This window comes from Suncus etruscus, chromosome 10 (assembly GCF_024139225.1).
Source record: "Suncus etruscus isolate mSunEtr1 chromosome 10, mSunEtr1.pri.cur, whole genome shotgun sequence".
In the NCBI taxonomy this organism is placed as follows: Eukaryota; Metazoa; Chordata; class Mammalia; order Eulipotyphla; family Soricidae; genus Suncus; species Suncus etruscus.
In genome coordinates this window covers 93455042-93474948 of record NC_064857.1, presented here as the reverse complement: position 1 = coordinate 93474948, position 19907 = coordinate 93455042, and the positions used below count along the sequence as shown (strand labels likewise).

The window sequence follows — 19907 nt, the reverse complement described above, 5'->3', positions numbered from 1 at the left end:
GGCCAAGTAAAAAATTTTGAGGCCCTGCCATACTATTTTCCATAGTGATTATACTATCACTCATTTTGCAATCAGTATATAAGAGTTTAGATTTCTCCATGTTCTTGCTAACACTGATTATTTTTGTTTGGTTTTTGATTAGTTATAGGCCTATCCTCGTTTTTTTAACATAAATTTCTTTATGTTTAGTCTTAGTAGAAGTTATGTTTCCAGAAATTTGTCTATTTCACTTAAGGATTCCAATAAGTTGGTGCATAATTTGTACTTAATCTTCTCTTATAATTCTCTTTATTTTTATTATAATTTTTATAATTTTTGTTTGGTTTTGGTTTTGGGGCCACACCTGGAGATGTTCAGGGGTTACTCCTGGGTCTGTGCTCAGAAATCGCTCCTGTCTTGGGGGGGCCATATGAGACACGAGGGATTGAACTGAGGTTTGTCCTGGGCCAGCTATGTGCAAGGCAAACACCCTACCAATAAGCTACCGCTCCGGCCCTAATTTTTATATTCTTTTTTTTTTTTTTTTTTTTTTTTTTGGGCCACACCCGTTTGACGCTCAGGGGTTACTCCTGGCTATGCGCTCAGAAATCACCCCTGGCTTGGGGGGACCATATGGGACACCGGGGGATCGAACCGAGGTCCTTCCTTGGCTAGCGCTTGCAAGGCAGACACCTTACCTCCAGCGCCACCTACCCGGCCCCTAATTTTTATATTCTTATATAATATTTCTTATCATTCCCTATTGAATTGGTAATAATGACCTCACTTTCATTTCTGATTTTAGTAAGTTGAGTCTTTTCTTTGCCCTATTTACTGTATTTTCCGGTATATAAGACTACCGGACGTTATAAAACGACCCCCTAATTTTGCAGTTAAAACATAGGTTTAGGCCTATATTCGCTGTATCAGACAGAACGTTCCTGTGCTGCAACTGTATGTCCCACAGTGAGCCAATCACAACAAGCAAAGGTTCAAAGGTTCTACTGTCATAGACTTCCTCTCTGACTCTGGCCAATCTGAGCAGGCTGTTTACAGTGTAGATTCGGGTCTAGAACATTGTCTAATTTGCATGCATAAAAAGCCTGCTTGGATTGACTGAGTTAGAGAGGCGGTCTGAGCAGCCTGGCAGTGATTGGTGCAGGATCGAGTTGGAAAATTCGTTTTGTGGCAATATTCAGACAATTTTCGTTTAGCAGCATATTGAAATATTTTTCGGTGTATAACATGCGTAACTCTGCGTACAAGACGACCCCTGATTTTTGGTTGACTTTTTTTTGTTTCAAAAGTCGTCTTATACACTGGAAAATACGGTAGCTTTAAACTTGTTAATTATGCTGATCAAAGCAGGCTCTATGGTTTTGTTTTCTCTGTTTTTCTAACCTCTACTCTAATTTTTATGAATTTTTTTTTTCCCTTTTGGCCACCAGGATTTAATTTGTTCTTCATTTCTGAGTTCCTGAAGTTGTAAAATTTGGTTAAGTTGAATTTTTTTTCTTTTAAATTTTATTGAACCCGTTGTGATTTACAAAGTCCTTCATAATTGGGTTTCAGACATGTAATGAATCAAGGCCAATCCTACCACCAGTGTCGACCTCCCTTCACCAGGTTCCCAGAATGTATTCCAGCCATCACCCTTGCCCCTCAGCAAAACAGGCCCATTTATAGTTCAGATTATTAGAGTTTGGGTTTGTTGATTCCATTGTTGTTGACTTTGGCTTAGATATATTTTCTCTTTTTAGTGTGTTCACAGCTAACATTTCCTGTGAGCATTGCTTTCACTGAATTCTGTACATTTTGGTATATTGTATATTTTATTCTCTTTGAGTTATCATAAGGAATCTATATGGCAATTTTGTTTAGCCTTGTGGAGTTCAAAAGGACTCAAGAGTTCAATAGTCCAAACTCTCAGAGGAAATTCTTTTATGCAGATTATTTCCCTACTCCCAACTCTTGGGAAGTAGGGAATATATGAGAAAGTTCTTAGAATTCAATTTCTTCTACTAAGTGAATAATTTACTGCATTCCAATTAAATGAAAGTTTTAATTTAAGATATTCCATCACATTTGATTTTTATAGAGGAAAAGCACTTTTAATATTAAACTATTAAAATTTTATTTTGTAACAAAGTTCATAACCTGAAGTGTTTTTTTTTTAAGCCGCCAGTTAAATTCCAATCAACAGTTCTTGGAAAAAGTAATCTTCAGTTTTCGGGAATGAATATAAAACTGACCATTTCAACGTGTAGCCTCACATTGATGAGTCTTGAGAATGAACAGGTAAGGTAATAAATTTCATTCATAGTTTGCATATTATCTATTTTCTGCAGGAACCTGGGCATAATAAGCAGAACAGATACTTAATTTATTAAGACACAGGGAAAATTCCATCAAAGATTTATGTATAACAATAATTAGGACAACAAACAGCATTACTAATAATCACAGGGACATTTGACTGTCTGCACACTTGCTCTTACCAAATTGGTTTTGTAATAGATATTAGGTGCAAAGAAACATAGTAAATACCATCTGGTAATTCATATCATTGACATTTTGCTGACCCTTATCAAATGGAATGTAATTTTGTTTGTATAATTAAAATATTGTGTTAGACAGATGCAAAAAAGAGGAAGTAGTAGTAATATTAAAGCTCGTGTCCTAGCTAACTGAAGTTTTAAGTAGCAAACATTTTCTTCCAACTATTCGTTTCTTACAACTCTTTATCCTAGCAAAAAAACGTTAGTATAAACGTAATTTTTCTTTCTTTGATGAGTCATAATGCAATGAATGCTCGAGTTTTTATTGTAACCTAATTTCTTTAAAGAAAAACAACATTTCTGGATTCTGAAGCAATAGTACAGTAGGTAAGGCACTTACTTGCCTTGCAAGTGGCTGACCCAGGTTCAATACCCAGAACCCCCATTTGGTTCCCCAAAGAAGCACCAAGAGTGATCCCTTCATATAGAGCAGGAATAAACCCTGAGCACTGCAAGGGGTGGAGTCAAAACTAAATCAGGGGCCCGGAGAGATAGCACAGCGGCGTTTGCCTTGCAAGTAGCCGATCCAAGACTAAAGGTGGTTGGTTCGAATCCTGGTGTCCCATATAGTCCCCCGTGCCTGCCAGGAGCTATTTCTTTTTTTTTTTTTTTTTTTTTTTTTTTTGGTTTTTGGGCCACACCCGGTGACGCTCAGGGATTACTCCTGGCTATGCGCTCAGAAGTCGCTCCTGGCTTGGGGGACCATATGGGACGCCGGGGGATCGAACCGCGGTCCATCTCCTAGGCTAGCGCAGGTAAGGCTTACCTTACCTCCAGCGCCACCGCCCGGCCCCGCCAGGAGCTATTTCTGAGCAGACAGCCAGGAGTAACCTCTGAGCCACGCCGGGTGTGACCCAAAAACCAAAAAAACAAAAACAAAAACAAAAAAAAAAAACAACTAAATCAGACCAAACCGAACCCTCAAAAATCCAACACCAGCATTGCCAAGGCAAATTTAAAAAATATAAGGCATTGGGCTAAAAGAGATAGTAGTGGGCAAAGTGCTTACTTTGCACATAGTTGACCTGGAATTGGTTCCTAGCACCATAATAGGTCTACCAGCACTTCCAGGAGTTAACCCTATGGGACCAGATAGCACAGTGGTAGGGCATGCCTTGGATGTGGCCGACCGAAGAGGGACCCAGTTTGATTCCCAGCATCCCATATGGTTCCTCCAGCCTGTCAGGGACGATTTCTGAGTGCAGAGCTAGGAGTAAATCCTGAGTACCACTGGGTGTGGCCCAAAAAACAATCAACCAACCAATAAATAAATAAAGTTTAATAAAAATGAAGTTATCCCTGAATGTAGAGCCAGGAGTAAGCCCCTGAGCATGACTGAATGTGACTCCCCTCAGCACAAAAGAGTAATATTGTTGGGCCAGAGAGTTAGCACAGTGGTAAGGCATTTCCCTTCCACGCAGCAAATCCGGGACGGACGGACGATGGTTTGAATTCCGGCATCCCATATGGTCCCCCCGAGCCTGCCAGGAGTGATTTCTGAGCACAGAGCCAGGAGTAATCCCTGAGCGCCACTAGGTGTGAATCAAAAATCAAAAAAAAAAAAATTGTTGCATAGGCCTAAATGTGTACCTTAAATTAGCATACTTTAAAAAAATCTTTTTACTTTTGAAATGGAATTTCTTATGTCAGGTTTAAATATATCAGGAGGTATTATTTTCCCTAGTGTTTAGTTGTAATACTTGCCTTTCCTGTATTGTTATTCAATGAATTACTGAAGGTTTAATCAGTTGGTAATGATAAAACAGTAATAAGCTTTGAGGTCACATATAGACTGAAATCTTGGCTTTGCAACTAATAAGCAAATAACTAATAACCTTACTATTTTGAATATACCTTACTACTCAATTTTCCTCATAAATTGAAATGAACATTCTAATATCTATTCATAGGTTTATTTTGAGAGGAAGGTATTTATCTCAATGGATTATTTAGAGGATGAAGTAAAGTAATAAATGTAAATATAGTGTCTGTTAATTGGAACTTATTAATATTCACTCAAACATTTTTTTATTTTTTGGTTTGTTTTTGGGCCACATCTGATGATGCTCATTTGTTACTCCTGACAGGGTGTAGGGTATCATATGGGATGATGGGTTTCAAACCCGCATTGGCTACATGCAAGGCTAGTGCCCTAACAGCTGTACTATCACTCTAGTCCTCTATTTGCTCAAATACTCTTGTTAATCTTTTCATATACTCACTATTTAATAGAGAAAGCATACTATAATAAATAAAATTACAAAATTTTAATAACAAGTAAATAGTGTAAACAATAACGTTTTTCTAAAAATATATTCTTGCTATTTTGAAAGTTTGAACATTTGAAAAACGATGTTGAAAATTCAGAAGAATAAGATATATCACTTACTATGTTATAAAACACTGTGGAGAAATGCTTAATGCTGAAAACTTCAAATAGATCCTTGTCTACTTTGGTAGAGAGGCTGGAGTGAAGCATTGCAAATATAAAACAATAATATGAAAACTAGAGTACATTTAAAAAAATATGTTAAATAAACAAAACCACACCAATAGATCCCTAGCCAGAGATAGTATGCGAATTCAAGGGTAAGTTGAGGTGGGTAAAGACATTTGCCTTGCATATAGTTGCCCTAGGTTTTATCTCCAGCATCATTTTTAGTTCCCAGGAGTAATCCTGTAATCCCTGTACAAAGCCAGCAGTCAGCTCTGAGTACCATCAGGAATACAGTCCCCCCATAAAGCACTCCAAAATAAAAACATAAGGAAAAATCATAAATAGATTTTGTCTACTAGAGTCCTTAAGTGATTATGCCATGGATATTTGAATTACAGACTATTTGGGGTGTGTTCATGGAAAATACGACAAATCTGAGTGGAAAGTAAACAATTCAGCCTCTTAGTGAATATGCCTTTGTGGCATTTATGGCTATAAAGTTGAGTTTTAGTTTCACTTATGTATTTGGCACCAGAAATCCCTGATGGTTTTAGTTGTGAGATTTTGTTGACATAGAAATCCTTTGGTGATTTCAGAGTTTTGTAGGAGAGGAAGAGTAAATAAAACTAGCATTGTCTTCAAGTATAAGAGTGAATCAATATTTCTTTCTGTTTGCCATACCTGGAAATTCTAGGGACGGGAAAGAAGCTGGGGCCACTCCTGGCAGAGTTAGGTCAGAGGGATCTGGGGAGCCACCTGGGCCATACTCTGTTCTGGCCTGGCTCTTCCTGGTGGGTCTGTGGCTCTGGAGATATGACATAGAAAGGGCACGGCCCTTTCTACTCAAAAAATGTCAGTAAATCAGCGTGAGTTGGTGCTCATCAGCATTAAAAACTTAAGGGGCCAGAGAGATAGCATGGAGGTAAGGTGTTTGCCTTTCATGCAGAAGGTCATCGGTTCAAATCCTGGCGTCCCATATGGTCCCCTGTGCCTGACAGGAGCAATTTCTGAGCCTGGAGCCAGGAATAACCCCTGAGCACTGCCGGGTGTGACCCAAAACACACACACACACACACACACACACACACACACACAAACTTAAGCATACTTGCCTTGCATACTGGCTGACCCCAGTTTGAAACTGACACTATATATGGTCCCCTCTAGAATTTCCAGAAATCACTTTTGAGCACAGAGCCAGGAATAGGCCCTGAGTATTGCTGAGTGAGGTCCTAAACCCAATAAAATTAAACTAAATTAAAAAATAGTCACTTCCCAAGGGAAAATTGAAGTAAGTGAGGTCTTTAAAAAAATAGGATTGGCATGTGTGGTTGGAGGAAAAGTTTATTCTTAGCATCCATCCTTCCCTCAGTGCCCTTTCCAGGTCACTGAAGTTAAGAGGTGGCATTGTTATATTTCTATAATTTTTTTCAGAGCACATAGAAGTAGAAACTGTGGGCCAGGGGAGCTTTTGCTGCCAGCAATAAGAGAGAGAGAGAGAGAGAGAGAGAGAGAGAGAGAGAGAGAGAGAGAGAGAGAGAGAGAGAGAGAGAGAGAGAGAGAGAGGAGAGTGTGTTGGCCAGGGGAGCTTTTGCTGCCAGCAATGAGAGAGAGAGAGAGAGAGAGAGAGAGAGAGAGAGAGAGAGAGAGAGAGAGAGAGAGGGAGGAGAGTGTGGAGAGTGTGTTGGCCAGGGGAGCTTTTGCTGCCAGCAATGAGAGAGAGAGAGAGAGAGAGAGAGAGAGAGAGAGAGAGAGAGAGAGAGGAGAGTGTGTTGGCCAGGGGAGCTTTTGCTGCCAGCAATGAGAGAGAGAGAGAGAGAGAGAGAGAGAGAGAGAGAGAGAGAGAGAGAGAGAGAGAGAGAGAGAGAGAGGAGAGTGTGTTTTATTTGTTCAGGATGGCTTATGCTTATCATGACTCAGCTAGCACAGGAACAGGAACAAAAGTTGGGATTTCTTTCATCTCAAACCCAAGGGCAGATTTTAGAAATAAATCTGAACTATTTATTGGGCAGGTCTTGAAGAAATATGATGCAGAGATGCGCATGTTAAATAAAGATTTATCATTCATGATCGTCCCTTCCACAGTCGTAGGCATCTCTTCACAAAAAGGTATTCAAGAAAGAAAGAAAGGTGGCAGACAAGAGACTTAATGTATGTTGCATGAAAAAGGGGTTAATTAATGAAAATCTCAGTAAAAAAGAGGATGAAGAGGTAGGGTGTTTTCCTGTGATGCATCCAACCTGGGTTTCATCCCTATAATCCCATATGGTCCCCTGAGCTCCACCAGGAATGATCCTTGAGTACTTCTGGGTGTAGCCCCAAAACAAACAACAGCAACAACAAAAATCTCAAAGAATTTCTTTAAGGCTATCCTTTGAGGTTCTGAGATAAATATAGAGAAATACTAATGTCCTCCTTTGCTATTTAATTTCTAAGACATACTTTGGACTGAAAACATAAGTGAGTTCAAATTTATAAACATTCACAAATGAGAGAGCATTTTTAGGTCAGATGGTTCACATTTGTCTTTGCCACTAAGAACATCAAAACCATAAAGTCAATCCTTGAAAATGTCTCACAGACTTCTAGGGCAGACAACAAAATTATAATAAACACAAAATACTTGCTTTCTTTTTTCTGTAGAGTCCAGGACCTTACACATGTGAGGCACATGCTAGTTTGAACCTGATTTACTTCCCTGGCCATCTTGCAATATTTAACTTACTATATTTTGAAATGGGAAAACGCATTTTGGAAATGAAGTTTCTGTGTAGTCCGTGCTTTAAAAATTCAAGCCACAAACTTCCATTCTCTATTTTAATATTGCATTTTAGGGCCTATGCAAAAATATTTGTCCTGAAGTTAGATAGCTTAAGATGCTTGCTTCTCAATTTGATCTCCTTAGCACTGCCAGGAGTGATCCTTAAGTACAGGATGAGCAATAAGCCCTGAACACTATGGGTTGAGAACAAAACAAAATAAAAATTAGTCTCAGTAGCTCACACTCCCAGCCAACTTTAATAGCTACTTATATTGAGAAGGGTCTAAGAGGCGAGGCAAAACTGGCAGAAATAGAAAAATCCTTCAGTCTTCATAATAAGCAAATTTCTATACAGGTTTAGCAGGTAATGCAAATTGCCCAGCTAACAGAAACAACAAAACAAATTCATAATGGTATAATGTTTAATGGTGCAACTCAGCCTCCACGTTGGGGAGAAAAATCCCAGGGCCTAGATAAACAATATCTTTCTGATACAATGGTGAATGGAATTTCCCTGTCCCACCCCAACCCTGTCCCCATTCTCACCATGGCACTTTGAAAAAAGGCTATCACTATGGAAAAAAAGAAATCTTGGGCTTTTATTGTGATTTATTTTGCTATTTAGTCAGGTTTTCTTCAAACACACACACACACACACACTTTTCATTTAATCCTCACAATTTCTAAACTATCCACTTATCCCTACTTGCAGCTTAGAACTCCAAAGTAGAGCTTAATTTACCCAGTTATGAAATGACGTAACGGGGCTCAGCTATAAATCAGGGAGACTAGTTGCAGTTTGTGATTACTTAACATTGAAAAGACATACCAATGTTTTTTACTTTCCTAAAGGTTCATTGAGATGTTTCCTTAACTCCCTGGATAAATACTAACTTCTGAACTCTCTTGGATTATTACTATTTCTAAAAGCAACAAACTAATAACCAAACATTTGTCTTAGTTTAACTTTGAGAGCCTTCATCTTCACACCTGTGAGTAAAGTTTTATTCTCCTCCCTCCCTCATTCCTAGTCCTAAAAAGGGAATTAAACCTCCCATTTGTAGATCTCGGGTTTTCACAAACTATTTCCTTGCATCTTGATCTGGAGGCAGATGCAATCTGAATATTTACTGTGTATTTAAACCCTTATTTTTTTTTCCAGAGTACTATTTACTTACACCACATAAATAATAACTTTCCACAACTGTATTTGACTACCGCTTTGTATTTATGCTTGAAAATGCAATGAAAAGCGAGACATAAGAATAGATGCTTATGTGCCAGTATTTTACCTCCTGCCAAGTCCTTTCCCCATCTAACAAGTCTCCACACTGTTCTAGGATTTGAATGATTATAAGGAACAATTATGGTCATTCTTGACTTTTATTTTAAAGAAATCTCCCTCACTAGAACATAATTATAACAAAAAAAGCTGAGTTGTCCTCTTATTTGAGATGTGTCCTTTACTGCCATATTGGAGAAGTATCTTGTAGCTTTTCATTCATTAAACTTAGTAATAGATTTACTAGGCCCAGCCTTCAGATGTTCTTATAAAACTTTAGCATCTTAAATAACCGTAACAACATACTCATCAATAGGGCAGGTTTTCCTAGGTTCGCAATTCTAGAATTCATTGCATTTTTCATAAATTAATTTTGAAATTGAGTGTTGAAACTGGAATGCTTACCCTTACCAAAAGTGTTTAAAATAAAGTAGTTATAGCAACACACTAATATAAAAAATTTAACAGAAGTCAGGGGAAAATATGTATGCAATATTATTAGCCAAACAAAATACACAGAACAAGAAATTTTATTATCTTGGAATGCTGGTGCATAACCAGTAACAAGCATAGAGGAGGAGACAGAGAGAAACCATATAATGAGGTGGATTCCTGGGTAGGTTTTGAAACCTTTAAAGGTTGATGGTGAAATTATTCATAAAATCTTTTTTCAGAGATGGGTTTTCCTTTGACTTGAGAATTTTCACTCAAGAGTTCTTACAATGTGAAGTTCCACCAAAGTCTTGTGAGATTAAATGAAACGGAGAGCAAGTAAAACAAAATTATTATAGTATACAAGGTGGTTAGAAATAGATTTTTGTTCTTTACATATATTTTAATATCTAAATCTGAATACGCAGGACATCTTAATTTTTGACTTAAAAATGGTGGACAATGAATTTTCTTTATAGATCACGGTTTAATAAATGATCAAGATACATGTACGAACAAAATATCAGAATGGTCTTAGGTTCACAATTTAAGATACAGCACACATAATACATACTTCATTTTGGATTAGCTTATTCTTTTGGGGGAATCCAGAACTCAATCTTACACGTTAAGATTTAGCGTTCTGATTTTGCTATTTCTTGGAACAGGTCACAAAGTGGCATCTTCCAAAGTTTTCTCAACAGTCCCTTGGGCCCAGTAACTCAGAAATGTGTGTCCCAGGTCGGATACATCAGTTACTTTTTCTTGTGCTGGCAGCTCATGTAAACTCTTGTATAACCCATCCCTTAGCTTAGAGGGACATAGGCAAGATCTTCCCTCCAACGCCAGAAAAATCATCTGCATCCATCACCAAACAGAAGAAGCCTTTGTCATCATAGGTGTTTCAGGGCAGTCTTGGAAAAAAGCAAAACAAAACAAAAACAAAAAACAAACAGTCCTATGGTCCTTTTTCTTCCTCGACCACAACGGAGCAGTCATGGTTTGACTTCATCCTGCAAAACAAAAACCGTTTTGGGGGTGTCTGTTGGTTAGTTTTCCCTCTGAAAGATCTGGTTTCTGACGGGCAACGGAGCTGTTTGGACTAGGAGAAACGGTGGAAAGGTTGGCTGGGTCTCTCTCTCGTCACTCAGGTAGTTAAGTTTCCTCCTCTGGGTGGTCTTGGGGAGTCGCCGAGGCCCCCCTCTTCTTCGCTTTACTCCCGATCGATGATCTCATCGCAGCCGAGCTCTTCAGTCAGGCGGTTGACCACCATGAGGGAGAAGAGCTCCTCGATGAAGGCCAGCTGGTCGAAGGGGGTCTTCTCATAGTGCACCTGGAAGCCGCCGTCCAGGGCCGCCTCTCGGACCCGGGACGTCCTCAGGAACATCTTGTTGGCTTCTTCCAGGGCCGCGGACACCCGGTAGCCCGCGCCGCTCAGCTGCTGCTCCTCCTCGGGGAAATCACAGTCGTCCTCCCAGTCGTCCAAGTCCTCGTCCTCGCTCTCCAGGTCGGGGACTGCGAGGGGGCCGAGATGCAGCCCTGGGCCGGCGGCCTCCGCCATTGCCTGGGCCTCCTCTTCCTCCTCCTCCATGGGGCCTTCCTCCTCAGGCAGCAGCAAGGCATCTGGGCGGCTGAGGTTTGGGGACAACTCCCGGTTCCCGCCGCCGACTTCCATCTGCGGCAGCTCCCCGTCGCCCGGCATCACGTCCATCTGCAGCTCATTGCTCTCTTCATACAGCTCGCACAGCAAACTCATGGCCGACATGGTTATCTCAGAGCGGCGGCGGCAGCAGCAGCAGCTCGTCGGGAAATGACCGGAAGTCGAGAAAAGAACTGCGCAGCTGGGCGGCAGTGCGCCTGCGCAGAAGCGAACTTCCGGCGACGCGGGCTTAATGCACGTGCGCACAACCGCCCCGTGCTGCTGCGCCTGCGCGTCGCGCGTGCGCAGAAACGAACGCCCCCCGCGCTGCTGAGGCTTAGTTGTGCTTACTTGTGCCTCCGTGAAGCTTCCCGCCAGCCCAGCCCAGCCCAACTCAACTCAGCCCAACTCAGATCTTCCCATATATCCCAGGCTCTGCCTTGAACGCGTTTTGCTGTTCCAGGCGAGCTTCCCCTAGGAAATGGAACATGCAAGAACGTTCCTCAGTCTTTTATTCCCTTTTATTATTATTATTATTATTGATTATTATTATCTTTATTTAAACACCGTGATTAAAAATATGATTGTAGTTGGGGTTCAGTCCTGTAAAGAACACCCCCCCTTCATCAGTGCAACATTCCCATTAACCAGTGTCCCAAATCTCCCTCCTCCCCACCCCACCTCACTTTGTCTTCATCCCTCCTCCTTTTTGTTGCTTCTGATACAAGAAACCAACAGATTGTGGCCTCCACAGATGCCTCATCTTCTTTCCCATTCTTTGCTGCTGCTTCCTCAGTTTAATGTCTCCCCCACTCCCACCCTGCCTTGATCCTGCCCTTTGCTGGAGTGCTTCAAGGTTTTCATTGTCAGCTTGCTGTGTGCCCGTCTTCTAAGTCTATACAGTGTTCTCAAGTCTTCTATATTTATACATGGAGAACCCACCCATTCATCTCAACATTTTTCCTCACTTTAAAAACAATAAGTTAAATTCATTAACTTATTCATTATATATTATATATTATTAATTATGTATAATCATATATTAAGGATCATATCCATCTGAAATTAAAGTGATGAAATACTTGGTTCCATTTCTTGGGGGGTAAGAGTGTCAACAAAATCATGATTAAGTGTATTGTATTTCTTAAGGCCTTTAAATTTGTGTTGACATAGTTCTTTATGTCCTTAAGGAAAATTCGTGTGTATATTGACACGAACTGGTTTCCAACTTGTGTCAGAACCTCAGTAATGACTTGATTTTTGGGTTACATCCAGCAGCGCTCAAGGGTTACTCCAGACTGTGCTCAAAAATCACTCCTGGCAGGCTTAGGGGACCACATGGGATACTGGGAATCGAATCTGGGTCCATCCTGGGTCTGCTGCGTGCAAGGCAAATCCGGCCCCAGCAATGACTTGAATGCTAAAATTTGTTGCTATATATTAATATTTTTTCATAGCAATTCTTTGAATAACCATATCATAACACCGATGAACAAATACTTTACCATTTGTGATATCATAAACTTGTCAGAGGAACAGTTGTGTGACAAATGTAGAAGTGAAAGGGTGGCATCATAGAATATACATACTTTGTTTTCATAAATATTGTCAAATTGTTCTCCAAAGTTGCTCTAGATAACAATCTTTGGAATAGCCTTACGCTTGCTACACAGAATTTTGTTGAAGTTCTGCAACTCTACAAATTTAATGGCACCATATTTTGAAGCATTGATTTCTTGAAGATTATCATTGAGTGTTTAGCAAGCATTTTCATTTTCCCTGCGAATTAACTGCCCATGTTTTTTCTTGTTGATTTGTAGGATTGTAGGAATGCTCTATAAACTATGATTATTTTTTATATATGTATTCTTGCCTGTGGTGTTTTTGTCCCTCTTTGTTGTTGTTGTTGTTGTTTTGTTTTGTTTTTGCTTTAGGCATGAAGGGCTTCTCAAGTAATGCTATAGATATCAGGGGCCACTTTCAGTGACATGGTTGGCCAGAGATTCAGTGCTAAGACCTGGGGATACAATGTAGCTGAGGTGTTGGGGTGCCAACATTCACCGGATCACATCCTGTGATGCTCATGTGGTCTGGAGAATCAAACAGGGTCTGGAGCATGCTCTGCCCTTTATGAGACTTAAACAAAGATTTTTTTGTAATCAGTTTTAGAGGTTGTTTTTTTTTTTCTCCTGTATGCCCTTTTCTTTCTGGTAAAATGGATTTTCTTCTCTCTGCAAACACAAGCATATCATTTTATCTGCCTACTGATGTTTTTTATAGCTCTTTTATGAATCATTTATATCTATAAATAGTATGAAGACAGGTCTATTTATATTTTTTCATATATAATAGCAAATTCAGGCAGTTTTACTAATTTAGTCATTTGTCCTTTTGCCTGCTGTGTGATGCCACATTTATCATAGACTAGAAGTCTATGAATGAGTTTATTTTTAGACTATGCATTCTAATGAATGTCTATAGTTTTATAATATATCCTACTGACAAGAAAAACTTTCTTTAGAACTTGCCATAGCTCATCTTGCATGTCTGTTATTCAGAATAAATTTTAAAAATAGATTGCATGTATTTACATGTCTTGTTAATACGATAGGAAAATTTTTTCTTTCATTCTTTAAAAAAAAGACATTTTTGCTTGTTTATTAGAGGGTTTATGTCATACCTGGTGGTACTCAGGGCTTACTCCTGGGTCTACACTCATGGATCATTCCTTTTCTACCTCAGAGAACCAAATGGGGTGCCTGAAATGAACTCGGGTTGGTCGTGTGCAAAGCAAGCACCATGCCCATTCTACTATCTATCCAGCCCCTAAAAAATAGTCTCTTAAAATATTTATTTGGGGGGATTTTTGGGCTGCATTGGACAGTGCTCTGGGCTAGTCCCAGCTTTGTATCCTGGCTCTAGTATGTTTGTGCTCAGCCATTTGAATTTCTTCAGCCTTCCTTCTCCACTTCCATAAAATTCTTCTAGTGAATTTGAAAGCTATATGGAAAGTAATCTGAATGTCATTGGTGGAATTACTTTTGGAATTATGTGGAATTTATAAATTTAGGGGGGGGGAAATGAATTTTTCTGATTAGGGCAGAATTGATGTCTTTATGATGATGCATATATCTTTCTACTTGTTCAAACTATAGACATCTGCTTCAGTGAAAATTTCAAAGTCGTTTTACATGATTGTAAATATTTATTTAATATATAATTTTTATTTATTACTTAATTTTATTTATTAATAAATCAATACATTTATTTAATTTAATATTTGATTTATTTAATATTTTATTTTATTTAATATTTAGATTCTCATAAAGAAAGCCTCCTTCTTTTGGAGCTGAAGAGATAGTCCAACAGGTTATATGTTGGCTTTGCATATGGCTGACAGGGTTCAAACCCTTCCCACCCAATATGGTTTCTTCACTTGATCTTAGCCAAAAGGTCGAGAAGCAATCCTATATGATTTCTTGCCCCCTCCCAGGAGTTATTCCTGAATGCAGAACATCATTGGGTATGCCCTCTCAAAAAGTTTCCTTCTCTCCCCTATAATGACTGATGCTATAGAAGGGGAATGATATTGATCTTTGTATACTGAATTTGTTTCTTCCTTTGAAGGAGCTGTCAAGCAATGCTCATGAGACTCAGGGGCTCCCCTCAGCAATTTTCAGCCTATTGGGCTGGTTTTCAATGCAAGGATGCAAGGTTTTTGTGCTATTCCTGGATGCAGTGTTCATGGTCCTGCGAAAGAAAACAGGGTCAAACATATGTAAGGCATATGCCTTTTCTCATGAACTAACCCTCCAGTCATTTATCAGTCATATTTAACTAAAATATAAATATATAAAACAGTATAGCAAAGTGAAAAAATCTGGCATACTGTTCGATCACTACAAAATGAATGTATTCATGAAACCACCCAGATCAAGAGAAGATTGATCACAGAGATTTGTAGGAGCTTAGAAAACCACTTTTCCCCCTCTTCTTTTTTTTAATTTTTATTGAGACCAATGTGAATTACAAATCTTTCACAGTTATATTGAAGGTGTCCCTCTTTCTTTGCTTCAGAAATCACCATCTGAAACAAAATCAAGTCATTTTTCTGTTTTTGAACTTTATATAAATTAACATTTATTATTTTATCCTGTCCTCTTACTCTCCCGCCCCCCACCCTCACCCCGCAAGCAGTTTATTGTGGAATTGTCCATTGGTTGGATATCCCAGTGATCATTACTGGGATTGTTTCCAGTTTGGGGCTTTTGTGACCAGGGAAAGCGATAATTATTACCTATCTTTGGAATATCTTTTGGTGCTTTTTTTTTTTTTTTGGTTTTTGGTTCACACCCATCGTTAGTTAGGGGTTACTCCTGGCTTTGTGCTCAGAAGTCACCCCTGGCAGGCACAGGAGACCATATGGGGTGCCAGGATTCGAACCACCATCTGCCCGACTGCTGTGTTATCTCTCCGGCCCCCCTCTTTTGGTTCTTTTAATTCAATTATTTTGGATATAAAAAAAAGACTTTATAAGGTTGTATGTAAACAGTATTTTGCAGATTCTATTAAGTAGTTTTTAAAGACAAGTTACCTGATCAACTCCCAGTTGGTTTGAAGGCTTATGAACCTTTAGAACAATATAGCAAATACTTTCCTGGTGGTTAGTTACTAGACTATGGTTTCCAAAAAGGCGATTCTAGTACTTACATTTGAAAGATACCATCTTGACTAACTAATACAGCTCTTTTGGATAGTCTTCTATTTGTTAATCTTAACAATAAGGCTACCAATAATATTGGCAGTCTTAGTTAGGATACTTTTAGTTGCGAAAGACTAAAGCCCAATTCAAATTAACATACCAATAGATAAACCAGAAAAAGTTAAAAAGATGAAGAGAAAAATATAAAAGACATGGGAAACATTAATTAAAGCAATGAATTGACTGTACCTACCAACAGCTTTCTCCTACTTTTAACTCTCAGTTTCTTCAAGAAAGAAAGCTCAAGTTTTAGCAAACTTTTTACCATATAGCCCCAATATGTGGCTACCAGATCCCTGGCCTGCTTGGTCCTCAAAGGCAGAGAGGAGGATTCATTCTGATCATCCATCTCTGTTCCTGCCTATAGAAGTGATCTTACTCTGCTATGTACAAGTAATGGTGTACAAATGGATGGTTTCTAATGGGCTAGGTCAAAATTACATCCAACTTCAAGGAGAGAAACAGTGGAATGAGCATGATACTCCCACTTGAACCTTATGAGCTAGCTGAAATTATTATGGAATGTGGGTGAGATGATTTCCATAAGAATGCTGAGCTTCGGGCCCGAAGAGATAGCACAGCGGTGTTTGCCTTGCAAGCAGCCGATCCAGGACCTAAGGTGGTTGGTTCGAATCCTGGTGTCCCATATGGTCCCCCGTGCCTGCCAGGAGCTATTTCTGAGCAGACAGCCAGGAGTAACCCCTGAGTACCACCGGGTGTGGTCCAAAAACAAACAAACAAAAAAAGAATGTTGAGCTTCATGGTCAAGCAACACACACACACACACACACACACACACAAACACAAACACAAACACACACACATTCCTATTAGGTTGTATGAACTAGGAGAAAATAATTCTAACATTATTCTTGTTTATTTGCCAGATTATTGCAAATCATCACATGCAGTCAATTTCATTTGCTTCTGGAGGGGATCCTGTAAGTACTGATTTATATAGTTCTTTTTATAAGAGTTTAAGAAACTTCTATGTAAAGCATATTATATGCCACTACATGACTTTCCCAAATGTCTTATTACAGTTTTTGAGTAGCTACATGTATAAGGTAGTAAAATTTTTAAATTGGACATAATATAGCCTACCACTTTTTTTTAACCATTCTGATTTTAAAATAGATGAGTAGATGAGTTAATAATACTCTGCCAGGTTATTGATCTTGAACTTATATCATCTCAAACATTTCTTGGGGGTTGGGGACTTGAAGGCTGGTAGATTGTATGCTTCACATATAGGAGGCTTTAGATTTGATCTCCAGAGCAGCCTACTAAATTTCTTGTTGATAACATGTAAGCCAGGAAAAACATTAGAATTCTCAACCTTGAGTTCCAGGCAGAGCTTACTAATGGCTCAGATTTTGAACAGGAGAGGAAGCCTGTTTGCTTCTGATAGACAACCTAATTTAAATCAGCAAGTCTAATTTAAAATCAGCAGTCATCCTGGTTGGGAGTACTCACCTGGCAGGTAGAATCTGTTGTTTCTCTCCTAAGAGGGTGAGTAGATGCTCCCTTCCTATGAATTGGATAATGAGAGAAGGAACACTCCAAGATACTCTAGCATGGACGGCCATTCTCTGAGTTCCTTTTGCCAGAGCCAGAATCAAAACCTAACCAAATTACCATCACAGTGGAGCCCCACCAAAACAGAGAAGCATTGGAGCTCAGAAGTCTAAGCCTGAACAAGAAACACATCTGTTTAATCTGAGGGAGTCAGCAGCAGAAAGTTCTATTGTTTTTTTTAATTTAATTTAATTGAAGGCTGGAAGAGAGCAGAGTGTAACATTCACAATGTTGCACATTAGTAGTGTCAAGAAATTATACAAGAAATATGCAAATCTTATTTGCATTGAGACTATGCTACCTTCTTGAGCACAAAGCTTTGATCATTAAACATTCTAGTCTTCATTAATGAACTTACCGTTCTTTTTCTTTTTCTTGCTACCATATTTAGTTCATTACTTTGATTGAGTTATAAAATTTAAAGTCACAAATTATAGGCTGTATAACCCATAAACCCCAAAGAGGTATGGCTTGAATAACAAAAACAAATGGACAGATTTAATATCATTGCAAAGTTCTGATTGGCTTTTTGTACTAAATATTTCAAATGAATAATGATTTTCTATCCTCAAGGGAGTAAAACTCTGCATCTGCTCTATAACATCACTGTTTCCTTTACTGGCATTGAAAATGTTTAAGCAAGGTCCTTCAAAAGAACATTGGGGTAACTTTGTGGGGTAACTATCATTTCATATCATTTCATAAGAGCTATTTAACTTTGGCAGTCATTAAAACCATTTGAATAATTCCTGTCTTCACTTTGGCTAGCAGTGACTCAAAGTATTCACCAGATATGCTTGGATTTGTCTCAGAACTTTGAAGTGAATGGGGGTAAATCTACTTTTACAGGTTATAAAATCATTATTTTATTTGAGCAGTAGACTCAGTTTTTCCCTCTAGTTTTTACTATTCTTCACATGACATAGTCTGGGTCTAAGTCTTTTCAAATGAAAATCTTAGTTTGAAGATGCCACCATTTAAAAGGAAATGGGGGCCAGTGACATAGTACAGTGAGTAGGGTGTATGAATCCAAATCATGTTTGATCTCTGGCATCCCATGTGGTCATCAGAACACTACTACAGTGATTCCTGAGTATAGAGCCCTGTGTAACACCCAAAACAAAAACTAATTAAAAAGCATAAACAACCATGGTTTTTTAAAACACCCTAGATGTGGCCCCAGGAGGCCCCTAGCACTACTAAATTCGTCTGATTAATCCAGGCAATTCAATACTTTAGTAACACTTCATCCTTGGACACTTACATTGAAAGCTAACTGCCTAGTTGGCTGAGAATTTCCATTTGGCTCTGGACCTAGTGAGCCAGGCCTGGGAGCCCCTTCCATCCCTCCATCGCAAGTGTCAACCCTAAGTATTCTACCTTGTCCTCTGTGGGCAGCTATTTATTAGCAAACAGGGTGCTAGGTGCCAGGCACTAAGGAGAGTGTGATCCTCATGTTGAATCAGAACTGCTCTTCCTCCAGTCTTGTATTCTGGACTCTGGTGACACTATGGGATGCATTTGAGGGTGACTGAATCCATTTGGGAAGGCCAGCTTTGTCTCTTCTAATTAGAGCTCAGTTACCTGGAAGAGGATCCCATATATTTTCCCATAGGATCATTAAAATAATGAGTTCTCAATGTCATGAGTATATCATTGCTGTTTTCTTCCTGCTTCCTGTTTTACGTTTCAAGGGTTACTGCCACTTTAGGAGTGATATGCAAATCATGACCAAACTTTGGGCCTGGTCTGCTTGGTGCCTCTTCTCCTGGTCCAAATTCCTAACATCTTTCAGACTGTCTCCATGACCCTTTCGTTATTAGTGTCTTCCATCCTCCCAAAATTTGTCCATGAAGTACTTCTATGAAGAACCCATGGTAGAAGATTGGAAATGAGACCTGGAGTCTCTTTTCCCCCTTTGCTGCCTTCTCCCACAATTTCATACGAAGCTACTTTAATTATAAGGGTAGCAACTAAGCTCCCTATGGCAAATGCTGCTTTGATTCTAGACTCATATGAAACCAAGTTGACAGCAGCTACCATATTCACCTTAGCAGGTCCATCAGATCTTTTTGCATAAAATAGAGTTACTTGTGTGTTATTTTTTAAAATGAACGAAGACAAGTTCTGATGACTCTGAGTTCTGTTTCCTGTCTGATTTAGTGTGGGTTATTAAGTGATTGTCCTTAAGAATTTTACAAACATGGATTTTATTTTCTGTCACTTGGTTGCATTTTCCCCCTAGAAAGTCAGACTTCTCATCTGCATTGTTTGCAGGTTTTTTTTTTTACTGTGAGAACTGAGATAATAAAAAGCATCTTTAATTATTAAAACTTTACCATTCATCAGCTTACTGTTTTCAATACAAGTCTGAATTACCAAGTGACTTTTTTTTTTTTATAGCAGTAGCATCACATCTCTTCTTAGATTTCCTTAGATTTTTCCATGGGTTCTCCATTTCAAAAATTATATTTTTTTG

The 19907-nt window shown here is 39.0% G+C and overlaps 2 protein-coding genes across 2 annotated transcripts in view; one reads left to right on the top strand and one right to left on the bottom strand.

Moving 5' to 3' along the window:
* The window catches only part of SHC4 (SHC adaptor protein 4), a 139832-nt gene that overhangs the window by 86728 nt on the left and 33197 nt on the right, over positions 1 to 19907 (top strand). The window contains exons 4-5 of the mRNA XM_049781444.1: positions 2158 to 2277; positions 16738 to 16791. Of these exons, the coding sequence (XP_049637401.1) occupies positions 2158 to 2277; positions 16738 to 16791 (174 nt within the window). The remainder of the gene's footprint in view (positions 1 to 2157; positions 2278 to 16737; positions 16792 to 19907) is intronic.
* Positions 10637 to 11243, bottom strand: EID1 (EP300 interacting inhibitor of differentiation 1). The gene has a single exon (XM_049781482.1). The coding sequence runs from the start codon at positions 11212 to 11214 to the stop codon at positions 10663 to 10665; it is 552 nt and encodes a 183-aa protein (XP_049637439.1). The 5' UTR covers positions 11215 to 11243; the 3' UTR covers positions 10637 to 10662.

Coding starts and splice junctions, on each gene's coding strand:
- EID1 (XM_049781482.1), bottom strand. CDS start 11,214: ATGTCGGCCATGAGTTTGCTGTGCGAGCTGTATGAAGAGAGCAATGAG.